Source organism: Orcinus orca, chromosome 17 (genome assembly GCF_937001465.1).
Source record: "Orcinus orca chromosome 17, mOrcOrc1.1, whole genome shotgun sequence".
In the NCBI taxonomy this organism is placed as follows: Eukaryota; Metazoa; Chordata; class Mammalia; order Artiodactyla; family Delphinidae; genus Orcinus; species Orcinus orca.
In genome coordinates this window covers 35,265,116-35,287,123 of record NC_064575.1, presented here as the reverse complement: position 1 = coordinate 35,287,123, position 22,008 = coordinate 35,265,116, and the positions used below count along the sequence as shown (strand labels likewise).

General features: G+C 40.7%; 1 protein-coding gene across 4 annotated transcripts in view; it reads left to right on the top strand.

Annotated features, from left to right (window-relative positions):
* The first annotated feature begins 5,425 nt into the window (after positions 1-5,425).
* Positions 5,426-22,008, top strand: part of LOC125961817 (uncharacterized) — a 90,849-nt gene continuing 74,266 nt past the window's right edge. Inside the window, exons 1-7 of one of the 4 annotated variants that reach the window (XR_007472815.1) lie at positions 5,739-5,969; positions 7,045-7,153; positions 8,129-8,192; positions 10,478-10,558; positions 12,388-12,512; positions 15,023-15,084; positions 19,663-19,705. Coding sequence is in view for 1 of the 4 variants with exons in the window: in XM_049700841.1 (XP_049556798.1) it covers positions 5,446-5,879; positions 12,517-12,606 (524 nt within the window). In the remaining 3 variants the exon portion in view is untranslated. The other 3 variants (XR_007472813.1, XR_007472814.1, XM_049700841.1) reach the window with 3 other exon arrangements.

The following is a 22,008-nucleotide window of genomic DNA, read 5'->3' as shown; positions in this document are numbered from 1 at the left end:
AAGTGCTTTCCTAAGGCGATTTATCACAACTGTGAACGGTCAGTTTGCACAGCTGCTGCTCTTTTAGGGAAACGCACAGACTCGGGAGGCGGAGGGGCCGGCGCGGGCTCCCCTCTTTCCCACGGACCGGCCCGCGTGCCCCTCGCCCACCAGAAATATGTGCGCCGCGTCCTCAGAGGCCGCCGCTTCTGTGCTCTGGCTCCTCTGCTGTTTCTGGCTGCTGAACAGCCATCTCCTCTCTCCTGGGAGGGGCAGCTGGTTTCCTTTTGGGGCGCTCCCCTTCTCCCCGTCTCAGCTCCTGCAGCGGAGACGAGGCTGCCCCTCTCTCCCTGCACGCTGTGGGCTGGGTGTGCAACCCGGCTCGGGCCACAGTCCCCCCCACCCCGTCCCCGCCGACCCCGCTCGGCGCCCACCACAGCCGGCAAAGCCCACACGGGGCGCTCAGTTAAAGCTGAACCTTAGGTGAAAACCACGACTTTTTAGGGTGTCTTCAACATTGCATGCAACATACTTCTACTAAAACAGTTACTGTTTATCTGATTTGAACAGGTGGATCCAGCTGTTCTTGAAGCTGGCCCGGTGGGTGGTAGAGGTCAGGGTGCTGATGGCCAGGAGGGATAATAATTTCCTACCCCTCAAATCTGGGAAGTGAAAACAGCAGGGCTGAATGTGCCCACGGGGCATGGCTTCTGTTCAACTGGAAGAGTGGTGAATGGCTATTGGGTGACCAAAACAGTCGGTCTACTATATTCTTACTTTGTTTGCTAATTGTTTTGCTGCATGTAAACTCTTTGTTGCATTAGCTCTTGTTCATGACATCATGTCTGGAGACAGGGTCTGATAGACTTACATGTGGAATTGGAGACTTCAATTTCAAATCTGCCTCTGCCTGGTTGAGTGGCTTTAGGGTCCTCGTAACCTCTACAAAGTTGAGTTTCTGGGTCTGAAACCTAAGGACAGAGGTGATCATAATCCATTTGGACTGCTATAACAAAATACCAGAGCCTGGGTAGCTTATGAACAACAGAAATTTATTTCTCATAGTTCTGGAGGTTGGAAGTCTAAGATCAGGGTGCGAGCAGATTCACAGTCCGGTGAGTATCCTCTTCCTGGGTCACAGTTGGCGTGTTTTCTCTGTAACGTCCCATGGCAGAAAGGTCGAGGGACCTCTGCGGGGTCTCTTTTATGAGGGCACTAATTTTGTTCATGAGGGCTCTACCCTCATGACCTTATCACCTCCCAAATGCCACACCTCCTGATACCATCACTTTGAATCAACATATGAATTTTGGGGGAGGCAAATGTTAAATCTATAGCAGAGGTACTTTCCCCATAGGATGGGGGAGAGGGAAAGTATGTAAGCACCTGTCATAGGGCCTGGTGTGGAGCAGGTGCCCCATATAGATGTTATTACAAAATATTGAGTATAGTTCCCTGTGCCATAGAGGAGATCCTTCTATCTATTCTATGCCTTCTTTGAATGACCGTAGCACTTGTTGTATCATTTTTATGTCTGTTGTTGCTTTGTGACTGAAAACGAAAAATTTCTATTTGTCCATGTCCTGGCCCTTACATAAAAATGTGTTCATTTATCTATTTCATATTTATTGACTACATCTTAGACACCGTGTTAACTGCTGGTTCTAGATGTTAGTAAAATATAGACCTTCCTGCTCAAAGGGTCACAGTATTTGTGGGAAAACAAAAAAATGAACCACCTATGTCTCAAAGAGCTTTGTACTTCCCAAAGAGAACACACCTCGTAGGTACAATAAATCCATGTATCATACGTAAATGTATAAATAGTTAATGGGATTATACACCTGAGATAACTGCTTTTCGATTCTGAGGAAATGATGATTATATTTCACCAGGAGCTCAATACCACTCTGAGAATGAGGGCTTAACCCCCGACTTGACTCACTGCATCGCTTTCCTATATAAAAATACACAAGTCTGTACATACACTCTAGAAAAAGGCTTATCTGGCATGAATTTCAGATAGCAAGAAGAAAACTTCAAGAGGTTCAGAGAAGCATCCAGAAGCTCAGATGATTGTCTGGCACTAATACAACGTGCCTGACAGGAAAATAGAGCTGTAAATCTCACAAAATTAGATGATCTTTTAAGAATTTCAAAACCTCCTGCTATTAATTGGAAATCCTAGAAGAATAGCTTCTTCTAAAATGTACTGATAATATGCTTTACAGCTTAATATTCAGAAGCCTATGTTTTGGCTAAGTGAGCTTCAGGAAGGAAGGAAATGTGCGGTTTACCTCCACTTACTTTGGAACTGCTGGTTCCAAACATCTACTTCTATGCACAGTCATCTTATCATCTGTAAAATGGAGGCAACTCTAAGACAACAGAGTTACAGAGATGTTGCACAGCTCCATGTGTCATTGTCTTCATTTGTTTCAGAATACCAATAACATCTAAGCGACTACTGAAAGAGGGCTATATTATTTGGGGTCATCTAGTGCAGCTCTGTCAAAGTAAAGAAAAGGGACCTAGAATGACTATAATTTTCCCAAGAGGACACAATTATTTTATGGTAAATGTGGGACAAGAACCCTGATCTCTTGGATCCCATTCCATTGTTCTTTCATTGGGTTCTGAACAACCCAGAGAAATAAAGAGAAATAAAACTCCTGTGTGCTGTGTCACTGGTACAGGACATGGCAAGATTGGAATTGGAGCACTACATATTAAGAGGTATCTGAGAAATTCTTCAAACTAATTGAGATATATACCAGGTACATAGAAAACAGTATGTTTTATGAAGATGATTCTGTGCAATGAACAGAACTGGTAACACACACTGGAAGGTGAATTCTCATTTTTTGGCACCTTGGAAACGCCACCTCAACATACACGTTAAAATAAACATTTGAACTGGGTCATATTTAATTCTGCATGCTCTTGTAAGTCAGCAAAATATTCCATATATCATTTAAGTCGTCACTCACTTTTTAACTTGACTTTCAATTTCTAAAAGTCTTTCCAAACATAAAACAGAGGTGGGAAAATGGTATATGGGAAGCTGCAGAGATGAAATAAGCTTATTTCATTAGGCATAAAGATGAATATCCAAACAACTTATTCATGGCTGAAAGTGTCCAAATCTACTGTCTTCATTTTGTAGTCAAGGCTTCCGGAAAAATATGCTAATGGATTCCTTATTACCCAAATGCCCCATATCAGTTTCAGTAGGTATCATTATATATTATGGAAATTTTTCTCAGTGACAGTGAAAGACATCCTGGCTGAACATCCCCCTGCCCATGACACAGAGATGATGGTCTCAAGCTATCTTGAAGGCATTGGAGCCCACACTATCCGTTACTAATATTAATGGAGGATAAAACTTCATATTCTGTTTGCTCTATATTTGTTCAATCACTTCTTCCCTTCATTAAACTGGATGGCCCATAATTGAGTCTGTAGTGTCTATCATTGGAAACTGAACAAAGTTTTGTTCGTTTTATTAACATCATACGTTTCTAGGGAGGGTCTATTCAATAACTAAGTCTAGTTTCACAGTTAGAAATAAATTATGATGTAACTTTGAATAAATTAAGCTCATCATAAAGGAAGGATACTGAGAGTTGCTACTACCCCTTCCTTGAGGGATTCTCGTAAAGCGCTAAGTAAAGTAACAGAGGTGTATATGTATGTATATATTTTCAATGATATTTGTACAGACTTAAAAAGAACTCTACAGAATGCATTATAAAAACCTTAATGCTGTGTGTCCCTAGTTCCCAGCTCTCTCATTAGAACTACTTAAATGAACACAATCTTATCTGTTAGGATAGCTATCAGAGTACTCCAAATACTACTTCTTGCAGTACCCTGTCCCAACCATTTGCCATCCTCTTCCCATTAGTCCTCAAGTCAGAAGCCCCGAAGATCTGTTCATTAATTTATGAACACATTTCTTCATCCAGCCAAGAAAACTGATTGATCCCTTACCAAATTTCAGGCACCATTCTTCAGTATGATGTATAGGCATGTTCAGGAAACACAGCAGTGATTAACACAGATGAATATAGTCTCTCTTGAGCTGAGGGGGGAGACAAAAGTAAATAAGCAAATATAAAATCATAAGTATAGGGCTTCCCTGGTGGCGCAGTGGTTGAAAGTCCCCCTGCCGATGCAGGGGACACGGGTTCGTGCCCCAGTCCGGGAAGATCCCACATGCCGCGGAGCGGCTGGGCCCGTGAGCCATGGCCACTGAGGCTGCGCGTCCGGAGCCTGTGCTCCGCATTGGGAGAGGCCACAACAGTGAGAGGCCCGCGTACCGCCAAAACAAAAAAAGCTATGAAAACAAAACCTATGGATGGAGACCTCCATGAAAGATGGAAGAGTATAATAATGGCCAGAGTACATTACTGTGGCAGAAGCAGCAGCCCTTAAGGAGGACAACTTTATATATTACAAATTGGATTTAAATAGACAGGGAATTGAAAGTGGAGACATTATTTTCTGCAGAAGATGATAGACAGGGGAGAACAAAGAAAATAAAACTGAGATTGTTAGCAAAATACAATGCTAAGCATATAAGATAGGACTGAGTCCTTAACTTTCATTTTTACTAATGAGTGGGTGAGTATAGATTACTGACTACACAGAACCAAACCTGGGAACACATTTTATATTTATGATCTTTGTGCCTAAAACTAGATTCTCCTGCAATTTAATATGACACTAGGACAATGACTGGCCAAGTTTTAGATTAATCACTCTTACACAAAGATTTTTCATTCATATAATCTCAAACAAATACTGCGTCACCAATTAAGTTCCAGATCCTATGCACTCTGGCTGAAGATATAATATCTTGCAAGCCCAGCGTCACTTTCCTCTTTCTCTGGTAACAAATCACACTTTCTATTATGACAATGGCCCCAGTTATCGGCCCAGGAATAAACACTTGACTCAGGAAGAGCCAATTAAAGCCCTCCTTTAGAGTTGATCGAGAGCTTTAAGGTTGGAGTATTTCAATCTTACGAAATTTTTGTAAAACAAAATTATTTCAAAATCGACTAATTATTCTTTAAGTTCTAGAAACTGCATTCTGTGACTAAGAGGCCAATTTATTTGCCGTCGTTTCTGCTCTGCCCACTTTATGTTTCTGTTACTGTGAGATAAAGGCAGTGGGGAATGGCAAACCAATTCTGATTCATTCAACACATGAGTGCTTCTTAGGTACAAAACACCATTCTGAACATTGTCCGAGGTAAAAAGATAAATAATACCTAGCCCCTTATAATACCTAGCCCCTTACCCTCAAGTTACCTCCACGTGTATTTTATGTATGTATACCCATACAATTAAGAAGTCTTTGGATGTTTTATCTTCAAGAATAATTCAGAAAATGGATTACTTGAATATCATAAACATTTAGGGTTTAACAGATTTGTTACTTATAGACGTTGTATCATGGATTTAAAAGACCATAGCAAGCGGGCAGCGGCGGGCGGAGCGACCGAGGGGCGGCGAGGGCTGGGCGGCGGGTGCGGGGGTCCGTGCTTCCTCGCGGTGGAGGGCTGGGGTTTGCCGGGGACGCCGGGTTGCTCCGCGTTGCCAGGTTACCGAGCGCGTGCCCCGCGCCCGCTCTTCCGCCCGGGCCGCCCTCGGCGCCGCCTGAGCCGCGGTGCGGGCTGCGCGGGGCGCCGGTTCCGCGGAAGCCTGGGTCGGGCGCTGCGTGCGGGACTCTCGTCGCTCGTGGACGGGGCGCGAGCGCGCGGGGGACGTAGGGCGCCGACCTGGGCCTCCCCGGCGCTCCGGCTCCGCTCAGGGCGCCCGCTCAGGGGCCTCCGGCGCGAGGCCCCCTTCGTGGTCAAGATGGCGGCGCCCAGGCGGGCCGCGCCGAGGTGAGCTGGAGCCGGGCCCGGAGAGGGGCGAGTCTGCCACGCCCAGCACTTGGATCCCGGGCTGGTCTCCCGTCTCCCGGGGAGCGGCGGGTGAGTGGGCGCGGCCGCGCGTAGGTCCCTCTCGTGGGGTGGTCAGCTCTCCGTGCGTCCGCAGACTTCTGTCGTCTGATAGTCAGATCTGGGGTGGCCCAGGTTGGAGGCGAGGGTGCTTGATTGGGGAAACCTGAGGGGTTTAAGGACTCTATTGGGATCGTTTCAGACCCCAACAAGAAGCTGAGCAAGTTTCCTCCTGACTCTCTTCCCGGCTAAGTTTTCTCCCTTCTCTGAAGGCGCCAGCTTTTCTGAATCACCTTGTTCCCCGGGGGGATACAGTTGGTGGTTCTGACCGTGGAACGTAGGACCCGGCGCGGGGAAGCCTGAGCTGGTTCTAGTTACTTTGTTTGCAAAGCACTTGTCTTGTCTTTGGAATCTTTGTGTATGTAACCAACGTTGGGAAGAGCCAGCGTTTTCTCCTCGAAAACACTGCGACGGGTAACTTTATACGTAAGAAACAAGTGGGCGTTCACATCCATCTCTTTTCCAACCACTGAGTTTTGGTTGTGTTTCCTTTCTTTAAGTTTGTCTCGTTCTGAAGTGATAACAAAACAAAAACAAAAACAAAAAAAAGGCCATAGCCAATTACCCAAAGTATACTCTAGTCTCAGTCCTGCCATTAATTAGCTTAAGTCATTTAATTTTTCTAGGCCTCATTTTTCTCATGTGATGTTTTTTCTTTGAAAAATAGAGTTTCTGGAAGTCTCTAATCTCTGTGTCATAGTTCAGCTTGGAGAAAACCTGTTCTTATCCAAACTCCATGACATTGTATTTCCAGCTCCAACTTTGGACTTTGAGTGAGTTGGGGGCAACTTTTTAAGGATATTTTCACACAGCTTTTTTAGTTAATATCAGTCTAGCTGACTTGTCATACTCAGACTTTCTCCCATATTCTTTTACCAGTGTGTTCCTTAGTCATATATATAAAGACTGTTGTGGGAAAAATGACCTCCTGGGTCAGCTTACTGCATGGTCATCGACACAGGGCAGGGAGTAAGATTCTGTGGATTTTACAGAAGCAGATACAGGTTTCATTATCCATGTCCTCTCCCCTTTCATCTTACAAAAACAGCAGGCTTTTCTTGGAGAACTGCCAGATAATGCCATCCTGCCTCCTGAGGGGCCCCGGGGATGAGTCGCCCAGGGACTGAACTCCAGTAAAGCAGGTGATTGGCTCATGGGTAGGCATCTGACCTCGGCTAAGTCTATCAGACTACTCCCCAGGACTTTTGTCTCAGAGCAAAATGGAAGAATTGTCTTTTCTCTCTGGAATTTCTAAGCTGGGGAGATATGACTCTGGGACTCCCAGTGACCATCCAGCACAAGAAGAGACTTTCTGTAAAATAAAGTCTTGCAGAGGTAAGCAGGGCTGAGGGATGGAGAGAGAGCTGGAACCCTGCTGATACTCTGGAACGTCCAGATCCAACTGTATCTGAATATGGCTGCATCCCTGAATTTCTAGTACTTGTTTGTTGAGGTTGTTGTTGTTGTTTGGTTTTTGTTTTTAAATTTCCTTTGACTATTTTGAATTTGTTTTCAGCCATGTGCATTTGAAAGCATCATAGCTAAAAGAGCTAATTTCCTACATTAATGTCAGGTTTGCTGACTGGCATTCCTTAAGTGAAAAATCATATCCGCTATTTTCTTTAAATAAAATCCTTCTAGCTCAGGTTTGAGATATTAAAAACTCTGCCTCCTACCCCCCTCTTTTCCAACATTTACTATATCACCTTGAAGCATTTGTGACCACATCTTTCCCATCTAGACACAGTTGAGAGAGAGAGCATAGACTTCTGATATAAACTGCAACCTATACGCCTCCTACCTGGAAGCTTTAGAACATACTTGATTCTTGTCATTAAAGCAAATCTTTTGTTGTTGTCTCCAGGGCACAGAAGCATTTTCATGGCATAATGGAGTACAAAGTACATTAAGCCTAACTCTACTTCTCATCCTCTTTTACTTTAAATAGGCAGAAAAGAACAATCTCAAACACATTTTCCCAACAAATAAAATACATATACGATTATGTTTAGAAGACGTTTATGCAACATATAGTTAGACTGATTAATTAATGGACCTTTCGCCAATTGGCACAGTAAATATATATGTTGAATGTGCTCAATTAAAAAGAAGACAATAACATATTTTTACAGGTTAATTATCTGAGAAGAGTATTGTGCCAGCACACTTGATACTACAGTATTTCATGTTTGACAGGTAATCTTCTTTCAGTTATATTTACTGCTAAATGTTTCTTGGATCAAGCTATTAAATTATAAGGTCAAAAGTAAAATGATATGAAATTACAATGATAAAGGGACACATATCCCACTTTATGAGAATAGAAGTTGTAATTTCTTTTCAGTACTACTAGTCGTGACCACAGTACTAATTTGAGCCCTTACTATGAGCCACTGTGCCCATATACATTTAGTTCTTACAGTAGTTCTGCAAAGGGCATATAATAATCCACACTGTAAAGCTGAAGAAAGTGATTCTCATAGCTGAAAGTCACATAGCTGGTGAGTGGCAAAGTCTAGATTCAAACTTAGAGTCGTCTGGCAATGCCCAGGTTGTTGACCACTATGTACACTGCTCAATTGTTGCACCAATAAAGAAGTGCTTGAAATAATTATAGATTTGCCTACCCTGAAACTGCAGTGATTCAAAGACATCAAAGTTGCCAGTTGCTTAACCACATCTACTTACAGTAAGAAATTACATTTTATTTCATTTCTAAAACAAGATTAATTCTGCAGGCCCATCGAAACTTGAGCACACAAATCCTACCTCCAAATGAAAGATGCTTGTTTTCCATTATTCAACACATGGCCCTGTACAGAGGCAATAAATATATAGTCGAATTTTCATTCAAATAAATGAGAAGAGAGGTTTCTTCTTGTCCTGATTCAGTGCCCATCATTATGGATTATGATGGCTCTTCCCAAACTTTACTTCATTCACTCCACTCTTTCTACAAAACTCCAGTAATGGAATCCATCATTCAGATATATGTGCAAAGCGAAAGGACTGTATTAATACAGTTGCTGAAAGTCAAGTTGATAGAGCACAGGAAATACATCCTAATAAATGCAACATTAATGTTTGTGTGGGCCTTGGAGTGAGGGGTAGAAGAATTTTCAGTTTAATGGAATATTTTGCCTCTTGCTATGAAAGTGTGGCTTAGTAGTCTTGTAATTGGTCATTTACAGAATCCTCCATCTCTGGGTTTCATGCTTTCTTTACTCTGCAGCTGTTGATTCCTTCTCTTGTTTTGGATGGAAGATAGCAACGAAGCCACTTCAAAGGGCTCAGCCTGCCATTTTGTGTTATTGTTTAGATGAAGATATTTCCATTTATTAAAGCAGACTATTTAAACATTTTTATCATGTTTTAAACGTGACTGTGTTCTGAAGGTATGAGCACAGGCAGACATAATGGGGGATGTTTTCCAGGAGAGAACATACCCTTATCAAAGGAATTATCAGAATTTTCATGTATGGATTGAGAATCAAATTCTGGAGTTAGACCTGAATTTAAATTCATACTCACAACTTACTACCAGTCTCATCTTGATCAAACGGTTACCACACTTCTCATCAATTTCCTTATCTTTGAAAACGGAATAAGAGAAGTATGCCTGGTTGAGTTACACATAAAGCTCATCTGATAGAATATTCATAAGGATTTTGCACAAAATGTACATGGAAATATTTTAGCACCGAGTTTAGCATGCGACTCGTCTTCAATACATTTAAGAGCTATTATTTTATTATTATTATGCTATCATTAAATATCACTATTACTTAAATGTCATTATTGCTAACATTGCTGTAAAACTACCGCAATAACCCATGATGAATTCCCCTCTTCTGTTTCCTTTGTTTAAATGGAAAATATATATATAAATCTAGACAGAGAACACTTTAGTGATCCTATTCAGTGGAGTGAGAATTTCCATGGCACTGATTAAAACAAATCCTGAATTGCATGGACTTAAGGTAGCAGAGAGGGGCTTCCCTGGTGGCGCAGTGGTTGAGAGTTCGTGACCCGATCCGGGAAGATCCCACATGCTGCGGAGCGGCTGGGCCCGTGAGCCATGGCTGCTGAGCCTGCGCGTCCGGAGCCTGTGCTCCGCAACGGGAGAGGCTGCAACAGTGAGAAGCCCGCGTACCGCAAAGAAGAAGAAAAAAAAAAAGATAGCAGAGAGGCTAAGAGATTTGAAGTTAGGCATCCCCAAGTATGAATTCTACTGTGACCCTCTTCTAGCTCTAGAACCTGGAGGAAGTTACTTAAACTTTCTGAGCTTTACTACTAGTTTCCTCATCTGTATCTTTTTCAGGACTATTTATCAAGCATCTTCCTGTTCTCTATGCTTGGACGTATCAATGAATAAATCAGACAAGAGCCTTTGCCTGCGTGCTCCTTCTTGCATGCTTTCTCCCTCCTTACACTCTCGTGTGGAAACGGATGTTATAAATAAATTCTGTGCCTTGTCACAGGTTGATGGGCGCTATGGGATAAGGAAAAGGATGTGAAGCTCACTGAAGAGGCTTGGGTTGGGAGTGCTGGAGGAGTTACAGGTAGGTTCTGATTTTAAATAGGGTAGTCAGGGTGGATTTTATAAGTTGACATTTGAGCAAAGACTTGAAGTGAGGGAGTTGTCAGAATGTATGATGGGGAGACCACTCCCTGGGAGCAAGAATAACCAGTCCCAAAACTAAGGCAGAAATATGCCGGGCAGCTTGGAGGAATATCAAGGAGGCCACCCTGACTGACTTAGTCAGTGGGGAGGAAGAGACAGCAGGAGGGCTGGAGGTCGGATATGTGATGGGATGGATTGGGTAAGTCCTGGGAGGCCATCACATGCATTGTGTCTTTTACTCTAAATGTAGGCAGCCAGGGGCAGGATTTTAGCCGAGGTGTGGCATGAACTGTCTCTTGTTTGAAAAGCATAACTCTATCTGTGGTCTTGAGGATGTGGGGAGAGAGTGGAGTCAGGGAGAATCTCGGGAGGTGACTACAGGATCCTCGAGGTCTATGTTGGTGGCCTGCACCAGGCTGGTAGCGGCTGGTAATTCTCAGAAGTGGCACATTGGGAAGGTTGTGACAGCATTTCGTGGTAGATTGAATGCAAGAATGGAAAGGAAGAGGGGGTCAAGGGTGAATTCGAGATGTAGGGCCTGGGGAACTGGAAAGGTGTGGTTACTGTCACCTAAGATGGAAAAAGTTTGGGGTAGAGCGTGTTTGGGGGATTAAAGACCAGTTTTGGAGGTATAAGATTTGAGATGTTTTCGTGACGTCCAAGCAGAGATGCTGAGTACACAGTTGGATACACAAGTCTGCAGTTCTGAAGAAAGGTCTAAACTAGAGATACACTTTAATACAATGGAGATATTAAGAATAATTACATGGAAGCGCTATTTTAAAGATAAAATGAAGTAATGCAATTAGCACTCTGTCTTCTCAAAACATTTAATAACTGTTAGCTAAAATAATTACCTGAAATGAAAAAATACCTATAGTTTGTTTTGTTGTTTGCAGTAAAAGTGAATAAAATGTCACAATTATTTTAATAGTATTTGTGACATAGTAGTTTTAGTTAAGACACCATGACTACAAACATTTACAATAAACCTTTCAGTCTCCTGCTTTTCACTGATAGGGTACTTGGAACCATATTTTGTAAGGTTTAAGTTAGTTGTCATAGGGTACCTCTTTAATTAGAAGTAATTCTGAACTGTCTAGTTCCATGCAGTTTTATATACATATATGTATAATTATTATTTTATGATTTATCAAACTCAGTTGAAAATTTGCATCACTGATATACATTAGAATTTAAGCATTTACCCAGGTACTCAAGGAAAAAAATGTACTTGTGTTGTAATTTCCATAGGGGTACTTGCTTTCGCATCTTCCCTTCACTTTGCAATTGCAAACATGGCAGGGGAAATATTATCTTACTGGTCTTTGAGTTCCCCTTAGCTATCTGCAAGTCCTTAAACAGCCTTTGTGGCTTAACCAAAATTCTCTTCCATCTTCATTCCGCTAACAGATATTGGTCTAAGCATGTACTTATACTAAAAAATGCATGACCACGTTGTCTCTACACATCTATAATTTTATGTTAACACTATCATTATGTAAGCTGTACTTTAATTGTAATTATAACAGATTTTATGTCAACACACATCCATTTCTAGTGTTCATCTGGTGTTCAGGGGGAGAGCAGCATGTCGTAAATTTTATCAAAATATAACATCTGAAGACTAGAACAGAGGGTAATTGTGTAATTCTGTATTCACTCTAATTAAGTTCAGTGGAGTTGGCATAATAGAATTAAGATGAAAAAAAAAAGACATCGAGGTACCATGGCTCCCTCTCCTAACACACCCTTTTCATATCCGAGAGCAGAGACTCAGCACCTTTCTGTACAGAAATGGAGACAGGAAGAGGCCAGAGGATGAATGACAGGCACGAATGAGGTGGAACTTTGAAGAGCAACATGGAAATGAAATACTTCTTTTGTATTTGGTAGGTGGGGAAAATGTACCAGCGTGTATGCCTACTGGGACCACGTTTTCAGAACAGTTAAGCCCAGTGTCAACTGTGCTGTCCCACCTTCCTCGTAAGTAGGAACATACTGTTACTTGAATCTTTGCTTCCTGTTTCTTGATACCTGGTTGAGAAGATTATCACAGGAACTGCATCTTGTTAGCAAATACACTGTTTTGAAATGATTGACATTCACTGAAGAGTGGCAACTCCAAGCTTGCTCTCTCTTGATCTTGGACTATTTAAGTCTGGAGTGCAGGAGTGGGTTATGGGGAAAGACCATTGGAATTCTTATGTCTTCAGCATAATGGTTACAGCATAATGGTTAGGAGTGTAGGTGCTGGTTCAAATCTCTGCTTTCCACTTGCTAACCATATGAGCTTGGGCAATTTACCTGATTACCTGAACCTCAATACTCCTGCCTATAAAATGATGTTAATAATATTTCATCCCCGTAGACTTGTTTTCAATGTTAAAATGAAGTCACTTACACCAAGCACTTAATACAATGCCTAGAGCATAGTAAAGTCTACTATTATTACTATTACTACTACTACTACTATTATTATTATTACTGTCACGATGCCAGGTGCTATTTTTCCTATGCCTTATTCCATTATCTTCTGCCCTGTCCCCCCATTTCTGTCTTGTTTCTGTACAAGGGTAGGTTTGTCACAGAGCATTTTCTTTCCCTAGTGTCTGACTCTTAGTCATCAAGGTGACTGGTTCACGACCCGGCATTCATTGCTGCTCGTTGAAGCAACCCATTTTGAGAAAGGGAGTTGGATATTGATGCCAAGTTGGGTCAAGGAGAGAGAATTTTCCCTCTTCTGCACTCAGAGAGCTAAGTGAAATATTCAGGCCTCAGAAGGAGAATCAGGCAAAGGGCAACATGCTTAATTTCATAACTTAGTGATTAAGAACAAGTCAGACAGGCTGGATTTGAACTCATTTCCGTCATGTACTGACAAGGGGATCTTAGGTGCTTTTGTAACCCCTCTGAGGCTCAGTCAACATCTGAAAGAGACGAATAACATTATCAGGACGTAGCATATAGCCTCCTTGTAATAAGTGAGTAAATCCTTTTAAAACGTTCAGCACGTTGTTTGGCATATAAACACGTAATAAAATTTAGCTTCTTTGACTACTACCACTGCTAATATTATTAAGTAGCTGAGCAGATCCGAGGCCTATTTTTTTCTTAGATTGCACATAATCATTTGGACAACCAGCTCACATTGATCAACCGTTGCTTATATAAACCCCCATGAACCCAAAGGTGCTTTAACTCTCTCCCAGTCAGAGCCTGTTCTGGGGGCAGAAGCAACACCGGCACTACCCCCGTCATCTTTGCCTTTATTGTCACTACACTCGCCTGCCGTACTGAGCACTTTCTGTTTGCCAGGCACCAAATTTAGCCCTGCGTATGCACTGTATCATATAGTTCTCACACTCAGGTGGGAGACATTATCATTGTCCCCAATTTTCAGATAAAGACGCCGAGGTGTTGGAAAGGTAAGAAACTTGACCCACAGCAAGAGATGGAGCCGGAGTATTCAAACCCTTCTCTCTGACCTCAAGAACCCTTAAATATTAGCATACTACTACATCCTGGTAAGAAAATCTGCTTCCAGCCACTCTGGTGAGAGTAGAAATGATTCTCAGTCCCCACATTCCTCTATTGCCCATGCCACCCTAGCCTCAGGACTAGGGGGGAAAGGAAGTGATCTCTTCAAAGAGCAGCCAAAGGGAACCTACTCCCTTCTGCCTTTTCGTAATCAACTAACCAATATTTTATTTCCTTCTTAAGAGTCCCCACGTGTTCCTTTTGGTACTTAGCTTGGCCTTTTAGAATTCTGACATTCTGTACATGACTCATCCACTGTATTTCATGTTAATTTATTGAGGTCAAGTATAGGGTCTTACTCATCCTGAAGTCCAGTTATCCCCTGTCACATCTAACTCTGTTCTTTTCTTCTCGTAGGACATCTGCAGATATTTATTTGAATTTTGTTGAATTGTTCTCATCAGTAGTACATTAAAAGTTATACAGAAAGTGCTTTCTTATAAGGAAAACCATCTAAATAGATTTCTAGCTCTTTTTATAGCACTATTGTAGAGATTATAGATCTCCAGGTAATATTTTTTAGATTGAGTTCTTCATATCATCTTATTTTCACATATAATGATAAATCTGAATTTTCTCTATCAAAGCTCTGAGACTTCACTGGCTTGTAACTTAGCTTGTTGATTATGTGTGGTTGACTTTTCCATTTACAATGATATTTGACCCTGGTAAGGATGGGGCTGGGTGGGAAGGTACATCTTAGGGCCATCAATTGGTTTTGTAGAGAACTAACATAAAGATCTAAAGTCTCATCATATTTCTGCAGAACTCATGAATCATTTTATTATAATTCCATTCATTCAGGGAGTATAAAACCATTTTCAAATTGTTATTCCTAATTTGTTCATCTTCTCTTCCTTAGTCTTAGTGAGAAGAGAGCAGGCTGAATGGAAGAAAGTCATTATGACCACTGGGGCCACTAAGGTAGGCATCAGTCCCAGAGTTTTGTTTTCATCTCTCCGCTATTAATATGGGGTAATGTCTTGAGTGCTTACTTGGGGCAAATTACTTAGCCGACCATGGCAAATGGATTGTGTCATTTCATCCCCTGATAGTCATACAATTAATGTATGTATTATTATGATATCCCATAATGCATACATGGAACAGAGCCTCAGAAGTAGTTATTTGCTCACCAAAATATGGTAGATGTGGAATTTGGACTCAGGTCTGATAGACTCCTAAATCACTCCTAGTGATTTTTACCACTAAATTAAAGTTGTATACCTCTGGAGAGTAGATAGTTTCTAAAATTTCCTCAGCTCTAACGTTTTATAATTAAATTTTTGTCTGATGGCAAGCTTAACAGTTAAGATGGGTAGGAAGGAATGCCAGCCTGTTGAATGGAATTTCCCTGAAATGAGCCAGTTCACTCATTCATTCACTCAGCATGTATTGAATGTTTGCTCTGTGCAAAGGCATTTTAGGCATCACAGTGGAGTGAGCGCCCCTTCCATAGACTCTCCTGCTGCACTCAGAGAAGTGTTGGACTGGTTTGCCTGTTATGGAATGGGGCTTGGTGATAGAAGCCTGGTTTGTCCTCCACTGATAAAACTAAGACATACTCATGAGTTTATAGGCATCTTGAAGCCGTGGGATAGTAACACACATGAATCTTACCATTTTTGCCTGGGATTAATGATATAAAGGCTTTGGATTTGGGTATGGAAAAGGGGTGCAATTATGGGTGTGTTGGTTCTACATATATACGGACATCACGTGTCATCAGCCTGCAGCTACCTGCCATTCCTCACTACTCCTTCTTTTCACAAACCAAACAGGTACCTTCTTATCTCTCCTGTGGATAAGCTCTTGACAGTGGCACTAGGGCCTCCCTCAATAAGTACATCATTGGCTAAACCAGTGGTTTCTCAGATATGCTCATTGAACAACCCTTAAGGTGGATTGACATTCCACTGCCTAGAATAGAATATGGTGTTCTTTAGAAATCGGGGGGAAAAGATAGGCCACCAGATGTACTTTCTTTAATTTAAATTGTTTATATATATGAACAATTGTTATATATGTGTATGTATACTTGTTCATATATATGAATGATTTAAAATTGAAGAGATATATACACACACACATATATATATGTATATTTAAATTTTGGCTTCTGTTAGCAAGTAGTAAATTACGTTATTAACAGATCCATACTGCAGGGAAATAACCAATCAGATTTCATTCAATAGCTTGCTTTTTTGTAGCTGTATGGTTATGATTTTATATCTGCAGGTATGTTCGCTGAAGAAAATATTTCTGCCACTTTACACAAAATTAAATTCATTTAATACCAATGCGGCATGTCTCAAATGTCTTAATACAGTTTTAATTCTTGAATCGCATCAGAAGTATGAAATTAGAAACATACCCCAAAATCATTTGAAGATATAATTACTTTCATTTCCCTTATACTTTTGAGACTTTTGAAAAACAAGTATTTAGTTGTACTTATCTGTTTCTGTCTCTCTAAGGATAGCAAACACTGAAACAATTCTTTTTAAAAGTCAGTATTGAAAATATATTGTCTAAGATGATCAAAACTAAGGAAGTGGCAAAGAAATTCAAAAATTTAAACTTTCAAAGGGTGCTTTTTTTGTGAATGTGTAGTACTTGTTCTTCTGAAGGAATTAATCTTTTTAAAAATTTAATTAACTTATTTTTTATTGAAGTATACTTGGTTTACAGCGTTGTGTTAATTACTGCTGTACAGCAAAGTGACTCTGTTATACATATGTATATACATTCTTTTTCATATTCATTTCCATTATGGTTTATCACAGGATATTGAATATAGTTCCCTGTGCTATATAGTAGGACCTTGTTGTTTAGCCAATCTATATATACCAGTTTGCGTCTGCTAATCCCAAACTCCCAGTTCATCCCTCTCCCACCTGCTTCCCCCTTGGCAGCCACCAGTCTATTCTCTATGTCTCTGATTCTGTTTCTGTTTCATAGATAGGTTCATTTGTGTCATATTTTAGATTCCACATATAAGTGGTATCATGGTATCTGTCTTTTTCTTTCTGACATACTTTGCTTAGTATGATAATCTCTAGTTGCATCCATGTTGCTGCTGCAAATGGCATTATTTCATTCTTTTTTTTAATGGCTGAGTAGTATTTCATTGTATATATGTACCACATCATCTTTATCCATTCATCTGTTGATGGACATTTAGGTTGTTTCCATGTCTTGGCTGTTGTGAATATTGCTGCTGTGAAGATCCGGGTGAATGTGTCTTTTTGAATTATAGTTTGGTCTGGATATACGCCCAGGAGTGGAATTGCTGGATCATATGGTAGGTCTATTTTTAGTTTTCTGAGGAACCTCCATAGTGTTTTCCACAGTGGCTGCACCAACTTACATTCCCACCAACAGTGTTGTAGGAGGGTTCCCTTTTCTCCACACCCTCTCCAGCATATGTTATTTGTAGACTTTTTAATGATGGCCATTCTGACTGGTGTGAGGTGGTACCTCATGGTAGTTTTGATTTGCATTTCTTTAATAATTGGCAGTGTTGAGCCTCTTTTCATGTGCCTATTGGCCATCTGTATTTCTTCTTTGGAGAAATGTCTCTTTAAGTCTTCTGCCTATTTTTTTGATTGGGTTGTTTGCTTTTATTGTCATCAAGTTGTATGAGCTGTTTGTATATTTTGGAAATTAAGCCCTTCCTGGTCGCATCATTTGCAAATATTTTCTCCCATTCTGTAGGTTGTCTTTTCATTTTGTTTATGGTTTCCTTTGCTGTGCAAAAGCTTGTAAGTTTGATTTGGTCCCCTTTGTTTATTTTCATTTTTATTTCTATTGTCTTGGGAGACTGACCTAAGAAAACATTGGTATGATTTATGTCAGAGAATATTTTTCCTGTGTTCTCTTCTAGAAGTTTTATGGTGTCATGTCTTATGTTTAAGTCTTTAAGACATTTTGAGTTTATTTTCGTGTATGGTGAAAGGATGTGTTCTAACTTCACTGGTTTATATAAGGCTGTCCAACTTTACCAACGCCACTTGCGGAAGAGACTGTCTCTTTCCCATTATATATTCTTGCCTCCTTTGTCAAAGATTAATTGTCAAAGATTAACTGAGGTGTGTGGGTTTATTTCTGGGCTCTGTATTCTGTTCCATTGATCCATATGTCTGTTTTTGTGCCAATACCACGCTGTTTTGATTACTGTGACTTTGGAGTACTGTCTGAGTCTGGGGTGGCTACGCCTCCAACGTTGTTCTTTTTCTTCAGGATTGCTTTGGCAATTCTGGGTCTTTTATGGTTCTGTATGAATTTTAGGATTATTTATTCTAATTGCGTGAAAAATGTCATGGATAATTTGATAGGGATCGCATTAAATCTGTAGATTGCTTTGGGTAGTATGAGCATTTTAACAATGTTAATTCCTCCAATCCAAGAACATGAGATGTCTTTCCATTTCTTTGAATCATCTTCACTTTCCGTTATTAATGTCTTACAGTTCTCAGCGTATAAGTCTTTTGCCTTCTTGGTGAGGTTTATTCCTAAGTATTTTATTTTTGGGGTTGTGATTTTAAAAGGCATTGTTTTTTTACATTCCCTTTCCGATATTTCATTGTTGGTATAAAGAAATGCAACCAATTTCTGTATGTTAATCTTGTATTCTGCTACCTTGCTGAATTCGTTTATCAGTGGTAGTATTCATGTAGAGTCTTTAGGGTTTTCTTTATATAGTATCATATCATCTGCATCTAATGACAATTTTACCTCTTCCTGAAGGAATTAATCTTGAAGTTCTACTAAGACTTTTGGAATACCTGTTTTAATGAGCCACTACTTCCTGCCTGAGATTGCACTATGCACCAGAGATTCTAGAATTAGCATAATAAAACTAATAATGCAAACAACAACAACAAATCTTCACAAACCTTCCTTGCAAGGAAGTAAAGTCCACTGGAAAAACAGACAAGTGAAACACACATTCAAAATGGCAGTGATTCTCAAACATTTATGTGCTGAAAAATCATGACAAGCCTGATAACCAGGGCAATTACTAGACCCCTTCTCCAACTGGTCAGGTGTAAGGTCCTGTAACTCTATTTTTGGTGAATGCCTCCAGGAGAGTCTGAGACAGATGTTCTCAGTTGTCGTCAGCCTTTAGTGTGCATCAGATTTGCCTGAGAATATTATTAAAACACAGATTGCTGGGCTCCAGTGCCAGAGTTCTAACCAGTTCCCAGGTGTGGCTGATATTGCTGGCCCAGGGACCACATTTTGAGAACCACCTTTCAAAACTCTGCAGTATGCAGTTGTGTGTGTTGTGAATGCAGTATGCGGTTGCGTGTGTTATGAATGAGACGGGCCCAGAGAACTAAAGGAGGGCAAAGGGACTCTGCCCTAAATTAGCCAAAGGTAACAATAGCAGCTAGAATTGATTGACCCAAGAAAAAATTATAAGAACTTTACCTGCATTTGCTCATTTAATCCTTTCAGTAAGGTACATAGGTGCTACTTAGTGTTCCTCTTTTACAGGGGTGTCCAGAGAAGGTAACTACTTTGCCCACGTCCTAAACTGGTAAGTAACAGATTAAGAATTCAAGTCTAGGAAGTCTGATTCCAGAGCCCACACCTCTACCCTTTCTGCTTGTATAGAGGAGTAAAAGGTTGTCAGTGAAGCCTTCCTGGGGGCCCTGGCCTCTGAGTGTAGATAGAAGGATGAGTGGACATAAAGTTCATTATTTGTGTGTGGTGGGGGTAGGGGAGGAAGTATGAGGGCTTCCAGAAGAGCCCGCCCTCCCCATACATCTGCTGTAAGCAAGTCTGATGATCAGGAGTCCGGAACATGAGTATGACTATGGGATACTGAGAAGGGTTCTAGAACCCTGAGGTTAGAGTTCTGGATCAGTTAGTAGGTAACAGAAAGTGAATGAGTGATTTACCTTATTTTCCACGGGTAGCAGGAAGTTTGGAAATAGTCCCTCTAGCGTTAGTCCAGCTGCTGAAGGGCATCACCAGGGGACTGGGTTGCTTCGCTCTTCCAGCTTCCACATCTCTCGCACGTCCACATAGCTTCAAAGTGACCCCACAATCTCCAATAGTGTTCCAACAATTTGGGCAGGAAGAAAGAAAAGGAAAAAAAAAAAAGAAATTAAGTAAGAAAAAAAAGGCAGTGTCTAACTCAGAGAGCAAATTTTTTACCACAGATGGTCAGCAGACTTGCACTTAGATCTCATCAGCTCGGATTTTAAACTGGCCACCTTAGCCTTAAGGATAATGGGGTCTCCTAAACCAGGGCTCTGATAGTAAGGAATAAGGAGAGGGTGGTACTGATTAGCAGTGCCTGCTGTCCCAAACAAATATTATCCCCAAACTATTTTTTTTTATCCTATATTTTACTTTAAAGAATGGAGGGGAAACATTATGTATCTGTAAATAGCCTTTTAGAAAGGGTACAATTATATAGTTATACAACCCCCTGGAGGGCTCCTTTCTTCTAAAATCTCTTTAAAAACTGTTCAAGGTTAAGGACATTTTTATCTTAATTTAGTCACTTGCAGTCGATTATCTTGGAATGACATCCTCTCTCTGCAGATGTTCTGTCAGGCTTTAGAAAATTCTAGAAGTGGACAGAGAAGTGTTATGGTACATGTATTTGCAATATGCACGTCTTTGAAATGAAATCCATTTAGGGACCAAAAGGCATTTCATGTCTTTGCTATCCATTTTCACATATTTGCCTTTCCAGAATTCCTTTGAGCAAATCTGTTAGATGTAACCCATCCGTTTCTCCCATCTGAATTCTTTATTACTAAACATTCTTCAGTATGCTCTCACTCCCCTCTGTCAAAGGCGTTTCTCTGGGTCCTCACCCTTCTCATCTCATATGTGAATGCGTATCTTAAACTGAAGCAACAGTCTGCTATGACTTCTCCATAACTTGAAGAACCCGTCTTTGTGGGAAAAAAAGTAGACTTACTAACTTAAAAGGTAAAATGCGCGCAATGTTTCTGAGAATTAAAAACTAAGATAAAAACATAAGCAATGGAAAAAACTTACAGTGGATCCTTTTCAAAGACTTTATTTTACAGAGAAGGCAACTGAGGTTTAAAGAAAAAATGCGTTAGTTAGACACTAAATAATAAACCTTAAACCTCAGTGGAGCAACACATGGACAGTTCATTTCTCACTCACTCCGGAGTGTAGTATGGACTTTGGTGGTCTGAGGGTCAGTTTTCTGCTCAGTTATTCAGGAACCCACCACCTTCATCGAGTGGCTCTACGTTTGTCCTAAAAAGGAAAGGAGAGAGGAAGCTGCAAGCTACAATTATCAACTCGTTATCCTTCAGACATAAACTCTTCAGGTCACCTCTGGTCACATTCTTTGGGATAGAACCATACCCAGATGCAAGCGGAGATGGAGAATGTTGTTCCTATCTTGGTCCTAGTGATGCCTCTGCAGGCTGGAGGAGCTAATTAAAGTGTAGTCAACAGCTCGTTGTTTCTGCCACAATGAGTGATTAGCCTAAGACTGTGGATTAATTGTGTGTGTCACATATACATATAATACACACAAACATATATATGTGTGTGTATATATACATTTTTTAGCATGAGTTGACACATGGGGCTTCTACCGTATCAAAAGAGTACAAACTGCCTCTTGTTGCTTTTTCTTAATTGAAGTTGACTACTACTATGTATTTCCCTTCATTTTGCTACCTCCCCCCCCGCCTTTCAGTATTACATGAAAATTCTGAAAGAAATAATTTCAAAGTTTCCAGTGCTTTTAAAGATAATAGAATACTCAGACCTTAACAATTTTCCTGTGTGAAACTTTTGCCAGACTAAAATGTTAACTTATGAAAAGTAAATTTAGAT